The sequence below is a fragment of the Camelina sativa genome, chromosome 4, assembly GCF_000633955.1.
Source record: "Camelina sativa cultivar DH55 chromosome 4, Cs, whole genome shotgun sequence".
In the NCBI taxonomy this organism is placed as follows: Eukaryota; Viridiplantae; Streptophyta; class Magnoliopsida; order Brassicales; family Brassicaceae; genus Camelina; species Camelina sativa.
The window spans coordinates 28,577,022-28,596,914 of NC_025688.1; the positions used below are offsets into that span (position 1 = coordinate 28,577,022).

The 19,893-nt window shown below is 34.9% G+C and overlaps 4 protein-coding genes across 5 annotated transcripts in view; 2 read left to right on the top strand and 2 right to left on the bottom strand.

The window, feature by feature from the left end:
• LOC104783071 (Golgi SNAP receptor complex member 1-2-like) lies at positions 1,029–3,293 on the bottom strand. Its single transcript, XM_010508156.2, has 6 exons — positions 2,979–3,293; positions 2,342–2,538; positions 1,836–1,925; positions 1,646–1,717; positions 1,406–1,535; positions 1,029–1,309 (listed from the first exon to the last, which is right to left on the bottom strand). Exons 1-6 carry the CDS (start codon positions 3,109–3,111, stop codon positions 1,212–1,214), a joined length of 720 nt encoding a protein of 239 aa, XP_010506458.1. The 5' UTR covers positions 3,112–3,293; the 3' UTR covers positions 1,029–1,211.
• On the top strand, positions 4,920–5,956 carry LOC104783073 (auxin-responsive protein SAUR36-like). The gene has a single exon (XM_010508157.2). It carries the CDS (start codon positions 5,288–5,290, stop codon positions 5,759–5,761), a length of 474 nt encoding a protein of 157 aa, XP_010506459.1. The 5' UTR covers positions 4,920–5,287; the 3' UTR covers positions 5,762–5,956.
• Positions 7,750–10,191, bottom strand: LOC104783074 (probable pectinesterase/pectinesterase inhibitor 17). Its single transcript, XM_010508158.2, has 2 exons — positions 9,266–10,191; positions 7,750–8,598 (listed from the first exon to the last, which is right to left on the bottom strand). Exons 1-2 carry the CDS (start codon positions 10,110–10,112, stop codon positions 7,913–7,915), a joined length of 1,533 nt encoding a protein of 510 aa, XP_010506460.1. The 5' UTR covers positions 10,113–10,191; the 3' UTR covers positions 7,750–7,912.
• The window catches only part of LOC104783075 (methionine aminopeptidase 1A), a 4,437-nt gene continuing 723 nt past the window's right edge, over positions 16,180–19,893 (top strand). Inside the window, exons 1-15 of one of the 2 annotated variants that reach the window (XM_019245090.1) lie at positions 16,180–16,386; positions 16,614–16,664; positions 16,759–16,944; positions 17,045–17,120; positions 17,386–17,433; positions 17,551–17,595; positions 17,675–17,774; positions 17,903–17,954; positions 18,042–18,083; positions 18,181–18,242; positions 18,334–18,432; positions 18,539–18,612; positions 18,701–18,770; positions 18,864–18,929; positions 19,013–19,031. In XM_019245090.1, the coding sequence (XP_019100635.1) occupies positions 16,313–16,386; positions 16,614–16,664; positions 16,759–16,944; positions 17,045–17,120; positions 17,386–17,433; positions 17,551–17,595; positions 17,675–17,774; positions 17,903–17,954; positions 18,042–18,083; positions 18,181–18,242; positions 18,334–18,432; positions 18,539–18,612; positions 18,701–18,770; positions 18,864–18,929; positions 19,013–19,031 (1,064 nt within the window). In that variant the 5' untranslated portion in view covers positions 16,180–16,312. Of the gene's footprint in view, positions 16,387–16,613; positions 16,665–16,758; positions 16,945–17,044; positions 17,121–17,385; positions 17,434–17,550; positions 17,596–17,674; positions 17,775–17,902; positions 17,955–18,041; positions 18,084–18,180; positions 18,243–18,333; positions 18,433–18,538; positions 18,613–18,700; positions 18,771–18,863; positions 18,930–19,012; positions 19,371–19,893 lie in introns of those variants that run through there. The other variant, XM_010508159.2, reaches the window with a different exon arrangement.

Here is a 19,893-nt window from a genome sequence, read left to right on the forward strand (position 1 = left end):
TTTAGTACTATACTATAGACACCATATATCAACTGTATTTACAAAACTTATAATCATTATTATTTTTTCACTTTTAACCAAAAAGAGGAACTGAACCTCCTCTGATCCTTTCGAGTGTTTTATTGTCTGAAAATTCGTAAGAAACGGTCTCCCATTGGGAAGCGTAGAATCTAACAAGCTTTAATTTTTAAAAAAGCGCGTCTGATTCCTAGTCCTATGTCCAGCCAATGTAAAGCAAAAAGCCAAAAGCTAAATTTCAATCTCCCCCCTTCAAAAACAATATATTCAAACTATAATTAGTATTAGTTAACGAATCATGCGTAGGAGTAACTCTTGGTTACTTTCCTCGCTTAGCCTATATATATCTTTCACGTACGAGACTATACGTTATAACTATTTGTCGATTATTTATCTATTCATAGATTGGATTATAGATATGTGTTATAATGGACTAACCGTTTTCATCCAATTTTCTTTTTGATAGGTCCACGTTTGACCATATCTTCAAGGGACGAAAACTTAGAATGGCTATCCACGAAGCTAGGTCAAGTTGATTTTTTTGTTTCTTTGAGCAAAGCTAGGTCAAGTTGATATGTGGGCTTTGCCCCACCACAAAATCTCTAAACCGGTACGAAGTTACGAACCACATTGATTAGCACTTGTTAAAACTATACGTAGGACATATAGGAAGGAGTGAAATAAATACAAGGACTGGATCATCATTACTAAAGTGTATCCCCACCCAAAATTAATAGCGGGTGGCCTTTAGATATTCTGAGTGGATGTAAATGGTAAGCTGAAAGATGGATTTATGAGTTGGGTTACTTTTTCGTACACTTGTTGTGGTCGAGAGGACCAAACTAAAGGGTTGAGAGTAATAAAAATCTAGCATAACAAAACAGAGCATAGTGTGTATTGGACCACATTGTATGTTGGACCATATTGAAGTATTTAAGCGTGTGGTAAAAAAAGCAAGTACCTGAATGATGTCACATGGATTGTTGACCTTCGATGTTGTGAAAATTGAGTTTTCGAATTTTACTCTACTTTTGTTTTATAATTCAGGGTGTATAAATATTGTCCTACAAACACATAACCCAACAAAATGGCAAAACAACACCAAAAGCAAGAAGAAAAAAACTTGGAAAAATTCCATCTAGAGATGCCTGAGGCAAAGTCATTTTTATAGTTTAGGTGTATGAACATACTGTTTATTTCGAGAGCCAGTAGATGATAAGAAACAACGTACAAGCAGCGATAACAGCAGAGAGGATAAGTGTGTCCCGAGAACGTCTCCTTTTAATCGAACCTATTTAATCGAAAAAGCAAAATTTGCTCAAGGATTATAGAAGGTTAATGAGATTAATTAACTGAAGATATCATATAGAGAGGTTGATGGAGATACCAAGTAAGCCACGAATCACTGGGAATTTGTCTCCGAGATTTTTTACTTTTCCTTGAACATCTGAAAACAGAGATCGTTGAGAGCCAAGAACTGATCTTGTTGCCTGAGCTTGACCAATGACTTCATCAATCTGCAGCCAAATTCTCCATAAACTCATCATAAGAATTACATTATAAAGAGGGGTATTAATAGAGTATAACACTCAGATTACAAAAGCCATGACTACACAAAGTATCTTACATGGTTTATACTTCCATGGATTGAAGCTCGCTCCCTTAGCACCTGCACACCTGGTGACATACTACCAGAAGCCTGCAGAAGCAAAAGTAGAACCCGATTTTCAATCAAAATGTGAGCATAGAAGGAATGCGTATCTCCAATCATAAGAAATTTCGTTTTCTAAACGAAAATGCTTTAGGAGACTCATTACCTTATATTCACTTATGTCATCCCTGACAGAACTTAAAAGCTCAGCATGCTCTCTCAGCGAGTTTATATTTCCTTTTATTCTTCGAAACTCCTAGAAAATATACATGAATATACATTATAGGAGGGAATACATGTCAGATAATACATATAACGTCATGATACTATAGGAACATAACTATCGCTAAACAAAAGCCACACTGCTGCTAAGTTTTTTTGCCTTTTACAAGAAAATGGGACTGCAATTACTCATCTTGTATCACTAAATCTTGGATGCATGGTACCAAAACAGTGGATGCAAAGACATCTATTAACTTATCTACCCTATGCATGTACTACAAAGGTATATTGAGCTGAAGATTGTTGCATTAGTAGTAGCATTGAGATCAGAATTGTCAAGTTTGAGATGCCGGATCTATTCATTGCAGTTACTCCAGAATTCACTAAAAGCTATGAAAACAACAAAAGAAATCTAGGTGAAGGGGCTAGCTATTAGAAAACTTGGAAAACCTGGGTATATTCATGAAGTATATCCCTGTGTCTTGCAAGCTTTTGGGTAACCGAAGTTGTGGGTGCAGCAGATGCAGCACATCTACTCATGGAATCATTAACGTCCAACAGCTTCTCAAGCAACGATTGAATTTCCATCTCCATAGACTTCCATGATCTTCCAGATCCAACGGTTGGAGATCCAGCGTCGACATACCCTGAAACCAAAACATATGAATCTGGTAAAAGAAAGGCACCTGAACTTTGCATTTCAATATGTGCTACAACAATGCGATTCTTAAAAGCTTGAGAGCTAAATGCAAAACACAGTAAGCTTTAAACACAAAACCCTTTCCACAGGGTCGATTACACATTGAAAACAAATCACACAAAATCGGAGAAAAGCACTATCAATTGCAGCACTACTTCACCTTAATGTTTACAAATCCGCTGAGAACAATATACAAACACATTCGGATTTATCCATTCCACAGCAAAGATATGAATTAAGCATCGTAACATAGAACGAGAGACAATATCAATCAAAATTCAATCCGTTGAAGAGATCATATCGAAAATTCATTCATCGATCCGTATCACATTACAAAGCTACTAACGCAGAGAGCATGATCAAAGCTGAAAGGAAGAAAGAACGAACCGCCTTGGGTAAACCTGGCGCCGAGCTTAGCGTAAGAAGAGAGCTTAACGTCTAGATCGCCTTCGATTTTACGAGCTTCCCGTCGAAGTTCCTCCCAACCAGATTCCTGCAGATCCAGACTCGATTCTGTCATTTTTCCGATCTTCAACAATTCAGATCAGTAACCTCTCCGTTCACAGGTAAATTCGTCAGCTCCGCCTTGAACCAATGCCGGAGCGGCGACGATCTGATTTTAACTGAAACTGATGGGATCAATTTAGCAGCTACGACGAACGAGACTGAGAGAGGATCGCTCTCTTCCCTCCTCCGCTTCTTCTTCGCTCGACTAAGTTATGGGCCTTTCTATCCATACAATTTTAATATTGGGCTTACTTCTTCGCTCGACTAGTTATGGGCCTTTCTATCCATACAATTTTAATAATGGGCTTACAGAGGCCCATTGTTTGGTAAGCCTTAATTTGGACTTGGTGACCAGTGTGGAGTGACACGTTCGTGTCCGTACGACGAACTGTACGGAAACACGACGCTGATGAGTTGGGGACATATGAAGGGAAAGATTCTAATTCTATACGATCACCATCGACAGAAGCGTTGCGTTTGGAACAAACTTCTTTCAGATTCCCATTGTTATCGAAAGGTCCAAAACAATTTTTTTTTCTTTTTTGTTTTTTTTGTGATCCGCAAATTGTGCTTAACTTTATATAATCAAATCAGAAAACTGTAGATTATAACAACACATAACCAATTGTATATTTTAACTGTGAAGAACAATATACAAATATCATTTAATATGGCCATATGGGTTTGTGGGAAACAGTGATGGCAAAAAGAAAACGAATATCTTCTCCAGCTGGTAATATCTAATTATGAACGTTTAAACGTCTTTTAGCTAGGATACGGACTTGCAACAAATATGATTCAAAAAACTTGTCGGTTGAAAACATAGATTGATCCTAAGGAATATTGGATTTTTGTGTATGTATTGTCGGGGTTCTTTTTTGTTTTTGCTTTGCTTGTAATCAATAAGGTAGTGTGTATCGTGTAAGCACAATATGTCAACATTACACTGACTGAATAAAAGATTTTTTGATATTATAATTTTATTAGCTAATATGGCATTAGAGTGCAATACTGATCTATCATGTGCTTTTATCTTTTGGTTGATAATTTTGGGGTTTTTTTTTTCAGTTTTGTTTTTGATTTCTTTGAACTTCCACGGTTTTTTTTGGATACAGCAAACACACGATCTTAAATTACAAAATGAACGTGTAAAGTAGATCAAAATATAAAGAAAATTATTCGTGGAAAATTCACTACTTCAGCATGAAAACGTTTAGTGAATCTCCCCCAATTACTCAAAACTAGATCTATCTTTATTCGCTTTTGCTCAAAAGTGTGTTTGTCCTGATATGATTTTATATATTAACCATTATAAACGTACGCAAGTAACGCAACAAGAGGACGCACCGTACACATTTTGTTTTCGATCGTATTTTTATATTTATAAATATTATAACAAAATCACAGCCTAGTAGATGATCACTGGGGCACTCACCCTGATTAAAAGAAGAACAAAAACAGTAGATAATCACTAACAAATAAATAAACGAGATGGTGGGGATTTGATCTCGTGTAAGTTTTATCGAATAGGTTTAAAAAAATTGTCCCACTTGGCCAGCACACGTGTGGTGGCATAGTTTTGTCTTCATCTTCAAAGTTTAAACAGTATGAAGCTCTGACAAAACATTTCCAAATTAACCTAGGCTAACGGTTAAGCGGGACGTGTCGCATTTAATGTAAGATTCTTCGGGTTTGGACTTTGGACTATTTGCCAAGCAATATATAGAAAATGTGGCAGTTTTAATTAGCTTTTAATCCAACGGTCAAAAGGATGAAGTCTTCATCTAACCGCTCATTTATTTTAGACTTCATAAATAAAACTCCTTTAAAATCCTCTCTTTCACTCACTCTTCTCTTGACCTCTTCTTCTTTATTAACGTTTACACATTACAAACTACAAAGCCTTTCTCACTTTTCCGTTCACATCATTCTTGCCGTCGATTTATCCCATAGGTTACTCCGCCGTCAAGATTCTGATTTTTTTTTTCATATTTTTTACAAAGGAAATTACTAGAAATGTAAAAGTGATTACTAATTTTATTTCTTGTCGTCCAAATGAATCACTCTTTATTTGACTCGTTAGTTCTTGTCTCGTTTCACTCTCTTAACCTCCGATATGTCTCAGATCTTTCAAAGAGTATAGCTTTGTGACAATACTTGTTTTTAAAGTTAACTATACATATAAGAAGATGAGGAAGAAGATCATAGGGTTTCGAATCGGGAGACGAGTCTCTAGATGGATCCTTCGGAATACCCGAATCCAACGTTCTGGTTACAACCGGGTACACTCGACACGACAAGCTTGCAAGCTGAGACCACTCGCAAAACTCAAAAGCTGGGGACAACGTCTCAAGCAAGGTTTCAGACATTTCAGGTCTACGAGAAGATCCGAATACATACCCGACCCGGTTCCAAAGGGGCACTTAGCGATCTATGTGGGTCAAAAAGATGGCGACTGTCACAGAGTTTTGGTACCCATCGTTTACTTTAACCATCCTCTGTTCGGTGAGTTGCTCAAAGAATCCGAAAAAGAGTATGGATTCTGCCACGAAGGTGGTATCACTATTCCTTGTTTGTATTCTGACTTCGAACGGGTCAAGACCCGAATCGCATCCGGATCAAGTTCTCGGATATTTCCATGGAGCCGTCTTTGCCGCAATTGAAGACAATTATGGAAAAAGTTCTTAGGATTTTCAACCTCTTTTTAGTAGATATTGTTCCCTTTAATTTACCATTTTTCTATCTTGTTACTTTTTGTCACTTTACTCTTTTCTTGTGATATATAGTCAATTATACAGTAAGATGATAATGTAAATAATTATCGAGTCTTGATAAATGATGTGATTAGCATGGGGACACTTAGTGGTATATTATCTTTGGACATTGATATAAAGATCAAATGAATTGGTGATGAAACAGCAAAGAAAAAGTGTAACACGATTCTGTTCTCTCTCTCTTTGGTCTACTCAAGATTTTTTTTGCTATCAACCGCAAGGATTTGCTTGTTGCTTGCTTATTCCCACTAACTTTGATTCTAAATCTTTATCGAATACTACTTCTACCAAAAGAAATATAATTCGAATACTATTTAAGTGTCGCTAGGTTAGACGACAAAACATTTTGGCTTTTGTGGTTGCCTTGTCTGATTTGGATACGAAACACTTTGACGTGAAAGATGTTCAAATCTAAAACGAGCGTCGGGATGCGATTGATATCCGAAAGAACAACTAATTCATGTATATATTTTTGACTTCTGGTTACATATATCTCTAATGTTCACACATATATACAATATTTTGTTTAAATTTATACTATGAAAAATATTATTAGTACAAACCACTTAACTAAAAAAATTACATGTTCCAGGTGACTTTTTGGTTACAAATATTCGGTTTGTCTAATCGTACAAATAATGATGAATGCATGAAAACTATATTTGGATACTCGTGATCAAATGAATTATGAGAGAATACTAAATTGATATTTCATATGTCATATACTGACGATTCGTCCATAAGTAGAGTGCATAAGACACCGATGTCAAGTGCTTATATTTAAAATTAGAATGTCAAATTAATATATATAGCACGAAATTGATATACGAATCTAGCTCGTTTATATATTTGACTTTACGTTATATGCTTTTCATCACTAATATTTTAGGAACAATATTAACCAAAATTTCAGCTAAAAAGTCAAATACGATGGTTGGAAGAAAACATTCCACGTTAAGGTATCCGTGGTCATATGCATTTGAAGATATCTATGCCATGTATATGTATTCATTAGCAGTTAGTTATTGTGAAAAAGAAGACAGAATAATGTTTTGAACTTGTTAATTGTCATTTGTCTGTCAATAAGTATTCTCCTTCAACCTTTATATCTCTACATAACGTAGTCTTGAGATTAAGAAAGAGGCAGCCGTGTTTTACCAAAAAATGGCTGACGTAGGGAGAATCAAAAATGTTAACAAAAATAATAACCCGTACACTCACAGCTCACATGCATATTTACTAATAGGGTAAATTGGTACTCTTATGTTGAAAGTTACAATCAATCATGCATGTATGATTGTAAAAAAAAAAAAAAAAATGACGTGCGGGTTCGGGCACTGCTTGAATACAATGAAATATGTAAATTGATGATACTAAATTATGGAAACAATACATGCCACGGTTCTCGGAATAACTTTCTCCACTTGACCATATGTATATATATCTATTGGTGGCTTGGTACGATCTTTCCTTTTCAGGTGTATTAGTCGAAGATCTGTAATGAGACAATTTTCATCATAGGTTGAGTTATAGATTGGTCCAATATTAAGATTTATCTATTGAGTTGACATTAATTTGCATGTGTGGTCGTAACCATTAGCTGTTTTGGTCCATACAAAGAAAATAAACCCAACTTGTACCTACACGAGGCAAATAGTTGGTGAGAATTTGTTTTAATTAATTGATTAAGCTTATAAATTAAGTTACATCCTTATATAATAAATAGCAAAAAAGATCTCTCATCTCTGTATATCGTATAATTAAACAGTTTTTTTTTAATATGTATATATATATGTTTTCATCATATTAACCAGAAAAAATCGTTTCAAAATTTTTTGAACGAGTCAAGCTTAGCTAGTATTTGTAACACTGGGTCATAGAGAAGTTTTTAAATGGGCCTTATAAAGAAAATGAAATTACATACATGAAATAATAGCTAATAAGACTTCTTACAATGTAACAAGCAATATTTATTCTTTATAATAGACGAATCAACTGTGTCGTATATACAGCTTAATTTGCATCATATACATTAATTCTTTAGAGACCAGAGGTAAAGGGTACGCTGGACGGAATCCAAGAGCTACCGGCGAGGAAAGTACCAACAGTAAACTTAGAAGCCTCTGAAGCAGAACCAAGGACCCGGAACCCAGGCCATGTGACCCGACCCGAAGTTGAAGCTCCCGGACCCGTGTTCTGAAACTCGGCGTAAAACAAAGTCCTCAAAGCGAAGTTACCATCCCACTCGAGCCAGCCACGTGGGTCGATCAAACTATCAAGAGAAGTCTTCATAAAGACCGTCCTAGAATATTGTCTCCAAGGTCGACCTAGATAAGTCTTGGTGGATCCTAAAACGGGTCGAAGATCAGAAGCTGCGGTGACGCGGGAGTTGTGGATAATAATACCCGTGTTTTGGTTCGGGTCGGATCTTCCTTGAGCAGTGATTGTGTTGGTCTTGCTACGTGGGCGACGTGCAAAGATGTTGCAGTTCTGGAGGACCGCGGCTGCGTTTCCGAAGATGAAATCGACGGTTCCGTAAACGTCGCAATCGCGGTAAAACTGACGGTTGGAGTGCACGTAGAGTGTGTCTTGGTAACCTTCGAAACTGCATTGGTAAAAAACGGATAGATCCGACCCGGATCTTAGAGCTACCGCTTGTGCGTTGTTTGCACCCGCCGTGTTTCGAAATGTGATCCCACGCGCTATAAAACCGTCTCCGACCGCCGCTGCAATTATGTGAGACAAACCATTAATTCTTGTTTTACATTTTAATTGAATGTTAATTAAACGTGATATAAATCTGATAGATTATCATCAAGTATGTCTCTATTGCAACTTTATTTTGGTAGAATTTTGTAAAACGTCAAATTAAAAATGAACTATCAATAATTTTTGAATATATCAATAATTTTACAAAATGTGATTTATATAATTTTGTTAAGGAAGACAATAACAACGTACGAAATTGTGAAACTATTATGTCATTTCAGTAATTATATAACAGATTTGATTTTGTCATGTTAATGATATTGTAAATTATTGAGTAATAATGGAGAATTGCGTACATTTCAAAATAACCAAGGAAACATTATTAGAAAGAAAAAAAAACTACGTTGACTTATGTCTATCATAAGATTGCCACTTCATTTGTAAGAAAAACATCTACTAGACCTACGGCTATGATTGTAGAAAATTCAAGACGAAATTCAAAATCTTGAACCTATAAAATATAAGACGCAGTGACGTGGTTTTTTAATTTATATCATTTTCAATTTCGCTATCTTGTTTGGTGTGTTCATGCACGTAAAAATTCAAATGCTGACACACTAAACCTTATTATATCTCACGAAAAAAAGCAAAGTTAATCATTTGTTGTTTTGTAACTTTACGTACCGACAGTAGCTGAATTAAACGTTGTCGTTCCTCCTCCAACACTTCGGCTTCCGGTAATAATCGTCCTTCCTTTACCATCACCTCTCAACATAACATTCTTTTTTCGAATCTCAAGATTCTCACTGTAAACGCCTTGCTTCACATATATCACAAACCTACCACTTCCGGAAGCAGCGTTAATCGCGTCTTTTATCGTCTTGAAATTACCAGACCCGTCTTTCGCAACCACCGCGTTATCTCTTGGCGTCGAGGTTTGCAAAAGTTTCCTGTCACCGGGTTTGACCCACGACGGGAACCCATCTTTCTCCGGTGGGGTGTAGTTGAAAGGAACTTTGTTGATGGCGAGTGTATTGCATAAAAGATTTGAGACATTGTTTGACATCAAAGGAAGGACGATATCGGTAACACCGAGATCTACGAACCCGGCTCGACACGTGTCAAGATTTGTTAGAGCCGTGCTGAGCCATGTTTGCGCGTCGGTTTTCGAGCACTTCACGTTTGGATCCATTGTCTCGTTGATATTAGAGATGGTGTAGTCGTAGAGTTTGATACAATCTTCCCAAGCTGCTTTTTCGCGGGTGTCGCGACACTTTGGTCCTAGTGTAGACGTGTGGGTTTTCGCAAGGATGGCTCGGTCTAATGCGAGTTTCATTGAGATTTTGAGGAACTCAGATTCAGACTTTATGGGTTTGTTGTCTAAGTTATGGGTTAAGAAATACTCGCAAGGTTTAGGGTTTGGAGTTTGGCTACACCACGCTTTCACGTCTTTCCGGTTGTACCCGGAAACGGTTGATGCCACGAGAATGCATAAGAGCACAAAGGTGGTAATATAAGCTCGAAAAGCCATTACAAGACCAAATGTTTTGCGAAAACAGAAGTTTGTGTTTGAAGGTATTGGATTGATGAGATTTATGTATTGAATCGATGTGCTTATATAGATGCGGGGTGATACTTGCTTTTTCCTATTTAAACAAATAAATAAATTTATTAATATGTGATTTCATTATAGTTGAAGCCTCGAAGGCAAAATAATATAAGTATATATATATATATATATATATATATATATGTTTATCAACAAATGGAGTGGTAACGATCATGCCGTCATAGATTCTCTTTGTTGAATTTTTTTTTTTTTGAGCTATCTTTTTTGACGTGTGTAATACGCTGTGATTCAACTACGATACAAATTGAAGTGACTTTGAATAATAGTCTGAAAAAAAGACACTCGACAACCGATTTTTGTACACAATTTTGGACACATATTAAATGTGATCGCAAGTAAATAATAGGTACGGTTTACGAATGAACTACAAGACGTAACTAGTTAATACTATTACTTTTTATATCTATAAATAATTTCTTCAATAGCTACTACTAGTTTATTAGATTATATTTAGTTCTGAAATTCAATAACATAACTGGCATAAACGCGTCTTTGGGAGTTAATCGAATTCTCAAAAGTCTATTAAAAAAAGGAGACTAAAAAAGTTCAAAGTCATGCCACTATAATTGATTGGTTTGTAGCGACGTACAATATTAAACATTATTATATGTATGTAATTAAGGCAGAGACTGTGTAATCGCTATCCACAAAGACTAATCAACCGTTAACGTTAACTTCGAAGTTTCACTGGTTTTATCGTTTTATCAATAAACGATTCCTTTGCCGTAGCCATTTGCACAAGTCTATTAAACATCAAGCAAATTCTCCTTTTTTAAAAACAAATATTAAGTTAAAGAAGACCATAATGGTGAAAAAGACCGTAGAAAAAGATACTTTTTTTTTGTTGTTCACAATAAAGATATTCTGTACGTTTTATCTTATCACGGGTTACATGTTGTTACTAGGTGATACATATAAGTATTTGAAAATTGGCGAACTTTGTTTTTTTGGGTAGTTTTCGTGTACATAACCAGATTACAAAAGAAGATTAAAGGTTTTCTGGTTGTATAATTAATATTTTTGTCATACGCAAAAACTACAAAAAAAATAAAAAAAATTCCACCTTTTAGGCTTAATAATCTTTTCTTTTTGGTAGGAATATTAAGTTAAGCTTAATAATCTTCTTGAGTCTGAAACCAATATGTGATAATATATACTTGATAAGATGTAAATCATTTTTGCAGTAGAAACTTTGAACTCGGATGCAAGAGAACTCAATTCCTTCCAAGATTACCAAGTGAACGAGCCACGCTTGTATCCACTGATATTATTGCGAAAAAATACAATTACTATGTAACTCTAGATTAAGTCAATGAAAGTAAGGTAAAGATGGGAAAACATATACATATTAATTCGTCCAACTAACTACAGAATCATCATCATGTCTAACATAATCCGGCTAGAGTTCATGTTTGAATAGATAGATTGATATATATGGCATTTTGGTGGTTAGAATGGAACAACGATCTCTGGAAAACATTTTTAAACGTTTGTCAACTATGCTTAAACTAATTAAGTTGTTAAGGAAACATATATATAATAGATTCAACCATTTAATTAGTATGTGTTTTTTTTTTTAAAAAGCAAAAAAATCGAGGATACGTAAGACTATGTGGATGGTAGGTTGGCCATCTAATATTTAAAAGCAAAAAAAAAAAAAAAAAGATACTAATGATCATATCCATCCAAACTCTTATTTATTAAGCTGCATGTTGAAGAATTGGTTACATGCAATGCACACCTATATATGTTTCCTTTTACCAAAAAAAAAAAAATGAAAAATATATATGTTTCTATTACTAGAAAAGTTGTCCGACAACAGTAAAATGAATGAAAATTGATAAGTAATTAACGTAATGTACATATTGTTATTTAGGTTTAGCGTTGTTACAAATCTGTAATTACCGTTGGGCACAATTATCGTCAAAGTCATACGTTAATCTTTTTTCTTCTTAAAAATATATAGTTTATTAATATATATATATATATATATATATATATCTTTATTTATTAAATTCAGATCGCTTATATAAATCCAAAAAAAAAAAAAAATCCAAGACAACTTACTTTATACCGTAGGTTGAGTTGAATTGGCGTGTGACTTTGACGATGTGATAAATTTATAAGTATCTGATTTCAGTTTAGACTGCATTGGCGTACGTGTGATAAATTTATGTATCTTCTATATCATTATATGTTTATCTATCGTTATACGTTTATCAGTTATGTATTATTTCATATTATATGTAAAGTTATTGGCACTATAGGAACTAGTATAAATAAGGAATTCAAGAATGGTTTAGATAATTTAAACTTACAATATTTATAGGTTGATTCATGGGGTTTTATTTTATTTATTACGTTGATATATAAAAGTAACACGGTATATAGTTATTAAACATGTAACACCGTTTGGTCGAGACTCTGGACAAAAGACAATGATATATGCGAGCTAATAGCATGTCCATCTATCTATCTGAATGCACATGCTCTAAGATTTAGACATCACAAATTGTGGTCATTGTTGGGAGGTCCGCAATAGCCTGCTCAAGAAAGAAAATATAAGTTATAAGCATCTCTAATTACACCAAAATGTGAAATTTTCTTTTGTGCTAACAGACTCTTTTTTTTTGTTATGTTTATGGTTAATATCAAATTTCAAAAAAGAATTGTGTTGTACATAGATTAGACTACGGATTTGGGAAACGTCCTCGTTCAAAGCAAGTGTGCGTTACACGAAACGTCGACGGAAGAAACGAGGTTTCAAAAACTAGCAGAAACCGTAGAGAGGTCTCAATCCATGAGTAGATTACCAACACTATCATTTGGTCTATGTTGACTTTTTAAGCACGACCACAAAACACTAACACGTTCCTTTTATTATTGGTAAACGAAATTAATTGTTTTTGAATATAATAATTGCGGATGAAGTAACGCTATGATTTGACTCTGGACGTTAATTAGTCTTCTCATGGATTATCCATAGGAATTTCTTATTTGGAGACAACAAGAATAAAAATCAAATGCTGAAGAGGTTATCACCAATTTGAGTACTATCATAATACTCTTTTGACAAAATTACATCATGAATATACTTACAAAACATTTAAAAACAACTGATGGGTTGACGACATTTCTCACCTCTACGGAACCTTTTTTTTTTGTTGACATTCCTAAAGGACACATTATGATGGTTTACCATCGAAGAGACAATTTTTTTTGCTTAAATTTAAACGATTTAGAGTGGACAAAAAAAATATATATCAAAGTTTTAAAATGAAAAATCATTATAATCTGTACGTAATCTTGAAGCAACCTTTCTAGAATGAACCGGTTTTTAGAAATTTCAAAAACAATCAAAGCCGATTTAGATTTAATTTGTACACGAACAGGAGTCATGTTCGTTCAGACCTATTTTAAGCAATCAAGGTCAATTTTAATACTACATGCGGCAGTGCATATATGTGTTAAATACATCTAATCTATAATCAGTATATAACATATGAGTTAATCATATCTATTATATAAAATGAAGACATTAGTATTTAAAATTTTCACGCAAAAGAAAAGAGGTACAGAGAAGTAGGTGTAGCAATAGTAGATAGACTTAAATTAAGATCGTTAAAACCTCGTTATCGAAAGGACGTACAAATATTAAATTGAAACTTTCTCGTTTTAACTAATGAAATAGAATATTCGGATTTCCAGAATAGTTTAGTATAAAGACTATTAAGGTACTGATTACTTATAATCCAAGTTTCCGTTCGAGGCCCGCAAAGACTTTGTTTGGCTGTCTTCGTTTTCGTCTTTGATCGTAATCATTTCAGATCAATCTCTTTTATTCACAACTAGGTGTTGCGATTATTTGCCAACGCCATTCGCATAAACTGTTCTTTACAAATATTTCTTGGTGTCCGAGTACTTAAACCGTGTATAAGCACAATAAAATAGTTTTGGGTATCATTTAAAATATAAAACTTAAAACTGAATAGTATACGCTATATTGCAAATTCTTTAGCTTGACACGACGAGACTAATACTTTCCATATAATTTATTTTAGCTAAAGCCTAATAAACTTTGATAGCTTATCGTGATTTTAAAGTAATCATGTGTACTTTTTTTTTTGTTCGAGGTGAATCTACTTTAACTCTTATTTACGAAAATGGAAACTGTTTCAATTATCGGAAATTTAACATCCAAAAAATCAAGATAATTTTATTTTCTAGATGGTTTCAAGTTGTAAGAGATAAATCAAATTCACCACCAGCTCATCAATCAGTGATTGACAATCACCCCCATATATCGAAAGTTCACTCATACAGTACTCAGACTCTCAAGTACCGGTGGTGAACCTCAATTCAAACGCTTGCTCTAAGGAGCTCAAAGCTATCATCTTTGACATAAATTGTATTAGTTCAGTTCGTCTTCTATCTCTTTCCACTTTGTCCCCCGGTTGGACAATGGGATCGCTGATTCTCTCGCTAAGTTTGCCTTTTATGCAGCGAACTCTTTCTCCCTCAGTGGAGTGTAAAACACTTTCCCTATCGTAATATTAATTTCTAGTTTAACCAAAAAAAAAAAATCAACTTCACGTGATTGAAATTTGAATACATGTACGAGACAAGTCCGCATGCATGAGATAATACATATATGTTAAATAACCGATTTTGTTTTTTTTACACTTGTTAAATATCGATTTAGATGGTCAATAATCATTTGTTTACTAGTAGTGTGTATTAGAGATGCTAGGCCATGGACTAGGGGCCTAAAAGCCTGTTTTTAAAGTTAAATGGGCCACCCAGGGAACACTTCAGTATAGGATACATGCATTATTATTGCATTCTGTAACTTATGTGTAAGCAATTGATGTAAATGTTGTTGTGAAATATGTACTTGATTATACAAAATCGAATGCAACGGCCGTAAATATTGGAAAAATGCTGTTTTATTTTAAGGTTTGGTTAAAAAAAAAGGAAAAATAACTAGTAGGAGTCTCCCATTAATTGAGTATTAATTACAGAGTAAAGAACAAGATCCTACACAAAAATTTTACGTTAGAAATAGAGAAAATAATGTACAAACATGCGGATGGAGTAGAGAAAAGTCTATTCATCAGAAGACTAGTGGTGTGGATCGGGGTGGTGGTGACTTCTCAGCTTCAGTTCCAAACCCTGAGACTGCTGCTCCTTGGAATCATCGTAAGCTGATCCAGAAAAATAGACACTAGAACTAGAACCCGAGCGAATACTAGATTCACTAGCATCTGGAGAACCAACCTAAAATCAATTAAATCTGTAAAAAAATTAATAAAATGATTCGCAAAGATCAAACCTATCCATCAAATTGATATATTCATGATCTTTTTTATTCTATCAGTTACGTATTTTCTTCGAGACCTTTTTAGGGAAGCTTATGGGCTCTCTTATCAACAACTTCACAATTGCATCAATCCATATAAACTTTTAAGTTATATGATATTTTATACAATACATTTAAAAAAAATATGCATTTATAAAATAATGTCATGGATATTTTATACATTAGACAAATGCAGGTTGTGTAAATAATGTATTTGAATAAAAAGCTTTGACAAATTTAGATCCAGTACGGCTTCTAAGATTAATTTGTACTGAATGTGTTTTTGGCATATAAAAAACCTTTGGCACATCAAAAGTATAGAAGTAAATAAAAAAGCCTTTGTCACATTCAAATAATAATTAGTTTAGTCCAATAAAAGAATTTGTTTTTTTTTGACATCAGAAGAAAAAAAGAGAGAGAAGAAATAAAAAGAATTTGGTTAGGTTGGCTGACTAATTTGGTTTTATCATTTTATGTAGTGTCATCAAAAGTCAAAACTAGTTAAACAGTGAAGATTTGAAAAAACGACGTCGCTTTGGGGATATGTTAATTTTAAACAGAGACGATTTGAAAAAGACGTCGTTTTGGGGATATGTTAATCCCTTTCCGAAACATCATCAAGTCTTCGATAAACCCTAGAGTCAGTCTCTCGTCTTCTCTTTTTTCTGTTTCTCTCTCTCCAAAATTCAGACCGGCGATTTTGAGCTGTTGAGGCTTTAGATACGACGATCAAGGAAATCGAATGGCCGGTGAATCAGATGCATCGACCATTGCGACTCTTTCCTGTGCTCGCTGCGAGAAGCCTGCCCATCTTCAGTACGTAATTACCCTTCTTCCTTTCTATTTGACTTGCATAGTTTGTGTCGATTTAGCTCCAAAGTTTCGATTTTTTCGATTACTGTTGCTCTTAAGCTTGGTTGGGGGATGTGATGCTGATGCCCACTTCGATTTCAGATGTTATTGATATCGTATTTGGGCATATAGTTTTATGTTTGTGTTTGTTGGCTCTTGATTTGGAATGAACTGTTTCTTTATGTTGGCAGGTGTCCCAAATGCATAGACTTGAAGCTTCCTCGTGAAGAAGCCTCTTTCTGGTATATGTCTGGCTTTAACCTTTTTAATTTACTTGGCGAGTCTATATCTATTTCCAAAGTTTTGATTTTTATCTTTCCATTCTTATGGTTACAGCACTCAAGAATGTTTCAAGGCAGCTTGGAGCTCGCACAAATCAGTACATGTGAAAGCTCAGCTGTCTTCACTTGTCAAATCCCTTCCCGGTGATCAGAACTCTGATCTTATTTCTCAAGGTTGGCTCTATTGCGTGAAGAAAGGCCAGGCTAGAACACCTAAGCTTCCTCACTTTGATTGGACTGGGTTTGTAACCAATATTTCCCAGTGTTGTTTCTTGATTAGATTTTGTGTAATGTTACTACTTCCTGATTTTGGACTTCTTATATCTTCTTGCGTTGTGTAGGCCCCTAAAGCAATATCCTATATCTACCAAGCGTGTTGTGCCTGCTGGGATTGATAAGCCTGACTGGGCAATTGATGTAAGTGCCCACCATTTTGTGATCTGGATTTATTGTTCTGCTGTACCAGTACTCCACTACTAGCAATGTTGAACTCGAGTTGATTCGACTTTGATAGTGTAGTGACTGATTATTTAGCTAATTATGGCTTCGTCTCAAGACTTGTACTTTTACTTGAGTTGTTATAAAACAGTTCCCTGTACTATGTCTGTGTAGATCTCACTTGTCTTGCTATGAGTTTATAGATTCTAATATTCCCGGTTTTACTTTCTACCATTTTCTCCAGGGGACTCCTAAAATTGAGCCGAATAGTGATCTACAACATGTTGTTGAGGTTAGTGATGCTTTAATACATTATAGCCTTTGTTCATTCAGTTGTCCTGAATGCGGAGCCATGATCACAAATCTTTTTTCTCATGGTCACTAACAATGTCTTTTGGTTGTCTTGTAGATAAAAACGCCCGAACAAATCCAGAGATTGCGTGAAACCTGTAAAGTTAGTAGTGCTATTTTCTTTCTTTTATGTAATGACATTGGATTCCCACTGATCTTTTTACAACATCTTCTGTTATCAGATTGCCAGAGAGGTCTTGGATGCAGCCGCTAGGGTGATTCGCCCCGGTGTGACTACTGATGAGATTGATCGAGTAGTTCATGAAGCAACTATTGCAGCAGGTTTGTGTCTTCTAGGATTTACTGTTTACTTTGAATCTTTTATTTTTTTTCTTATCCTTTTCGAAAGTCAATCTCTCAAGTTCATCACAGAAACACTATAACTATTGTATAATCTTATGTTCTGGCAGGAGGATATCCATCGCCCCTCAACTACTATTTCTTTCCCAAATCTTGCTGCACGTAGGTACTTCTTTTGTGTCTACATTATTACCTCTACCATGTTTTCCCTCTACTTCTAAAGTGTATGTTCTGAATATTCCCTTTCAGATCTGTTAATGAAGTAATTTGTCATGGAATTCCTGATGCGAGGTATGCTTTTTATCTAGACCTTTTTGAACCTTCTAACAACATAGCTAAAAGGACTTAGGAAATTTTATGCTAATCACTCATGCTTTAATTGCTTCAGGAAACTTGAAGATGGTGATATAGTAAATGTTGATGTAACAGTCTACTATAAAGGTTGCCATGGTAAGATTGTCTCCTGCAAAAAAATTGATATTTTTTTCTGATTTATGTTACCTGTTGAGATATGATGTCTCATGGAATGATGTTTGGGTAGGTGACCTTAATGACACATACTTCGTTGGAAACGTTGACGAAGCATCACGTCAACTGGTTAAGTGCACATATGAGTGCCTGGAGAAAGCCATAGCAATTGGTTGGTGCTAAGTTCTTACCTGTTCTACGCTTTAATGTTTTGACTGTAATCTATGTCAAAAAATTGAGAAGAGAGGCTGATGCTTTCTATGATTTGTCTCTTTCAGTTAAACCTGGAGTAAGATTTCGTGAAATCGGAGAGATTGTCAACCGCCATGCTACAATGTCTGGGTTATCAGTGGTAAAGTCTTGGTTTCTCTTTCTTGGCTGTTTATGATCATCACAGCATCTGTCAGCATAATTAAAAAAACTTACTTATGGTTAAACAGGTGAGATCCTATTGTGGTCATGGTATTGGAGATCTCTTCCATTGTGCCCCAAACATTCCTCACTATGCAAGTATCCTTTGTTATTTTAGAATTTCGTGACATTGTATGTTGTTGTCTTGTTAGTCTATTATTCCAGTGTAATTGTCCTTAACCTCAATATCAGGAAACAAAGCAGTTGGAGTGATGAAAGCAGGTCAGACTTTCACAATCGAGCCAATGATCAACGCAGGTGAGTTTTTTTTTTTTTTTCCATTCGTTAGATGTTTAAACTTGTTACTCCATTTACTTAACATAAGGACATTGTCATGATAGGGGGATGGCGGGATCGAACATGGCCTGATGGATGGACTGCAGTTACTGCAGATGGAAAACGCAGCGCTCAGTTTGAGCATACCCTCTTGGTAACGGAGACAGGTGTTGAGGTTTTAACGGCGAGGCTTCCTTCATCGCCGGATGTATACCCTTGGCTTACCTAGTGATTTAAGGGGCATGGTTCCTATTTCTTTTTGTGATTCATTGGGTTTGATTTGTAAACTTTGGAATATTAGTGTCATCTTTTTGCCATTCAAGACCATTTGATATCTGTCACCTTGTTGTCTTTGTTTATGTAATTTTATTATTTAGAAACCTGTTTTTATCTGACTGAATCGTAAAAAAACGGCTTTGTCTAGCTACAGTTTTCACTACTACTAATCATCTGTCAAAGTAGAAAGTAGAAACCATAATTCTCTGATAGGATTCATCTATTACCGTCGGCTAAAAGATGATACATTACAAATCACAAGACTAAGATCACCGGGACATACTTAGGGGGGTGTATTGCCAATACAATGTGAAGTTTTATTTCAAGAAAAAGAAAAATAATATGTGATTTGGTGAGATTTTAAGAAAAAACTTTTGGTGATTTTGGGAGATTTGTAAAACAGAAAAATTAAAACTTTTGGTGACTCGCAACGGATGAATGAAGTCACTCGTCAGATCATCTCTTTATCACTTTGTGAAATAAGCACAACTATTTCCTTATAAGAACTAGACTCACTTTTTGTGAGAGTTCATATCATTTTTCCCACGTACACACTTTTGTAAGTTTGTTTCAAGGGAGAAGGGATTGTGAAGATAAAACTTTTTTTTTTGGGATAATAAATAGATGATACAGGTAGGCAGGGTTGCTAAGGATATAAATTATAACAAAG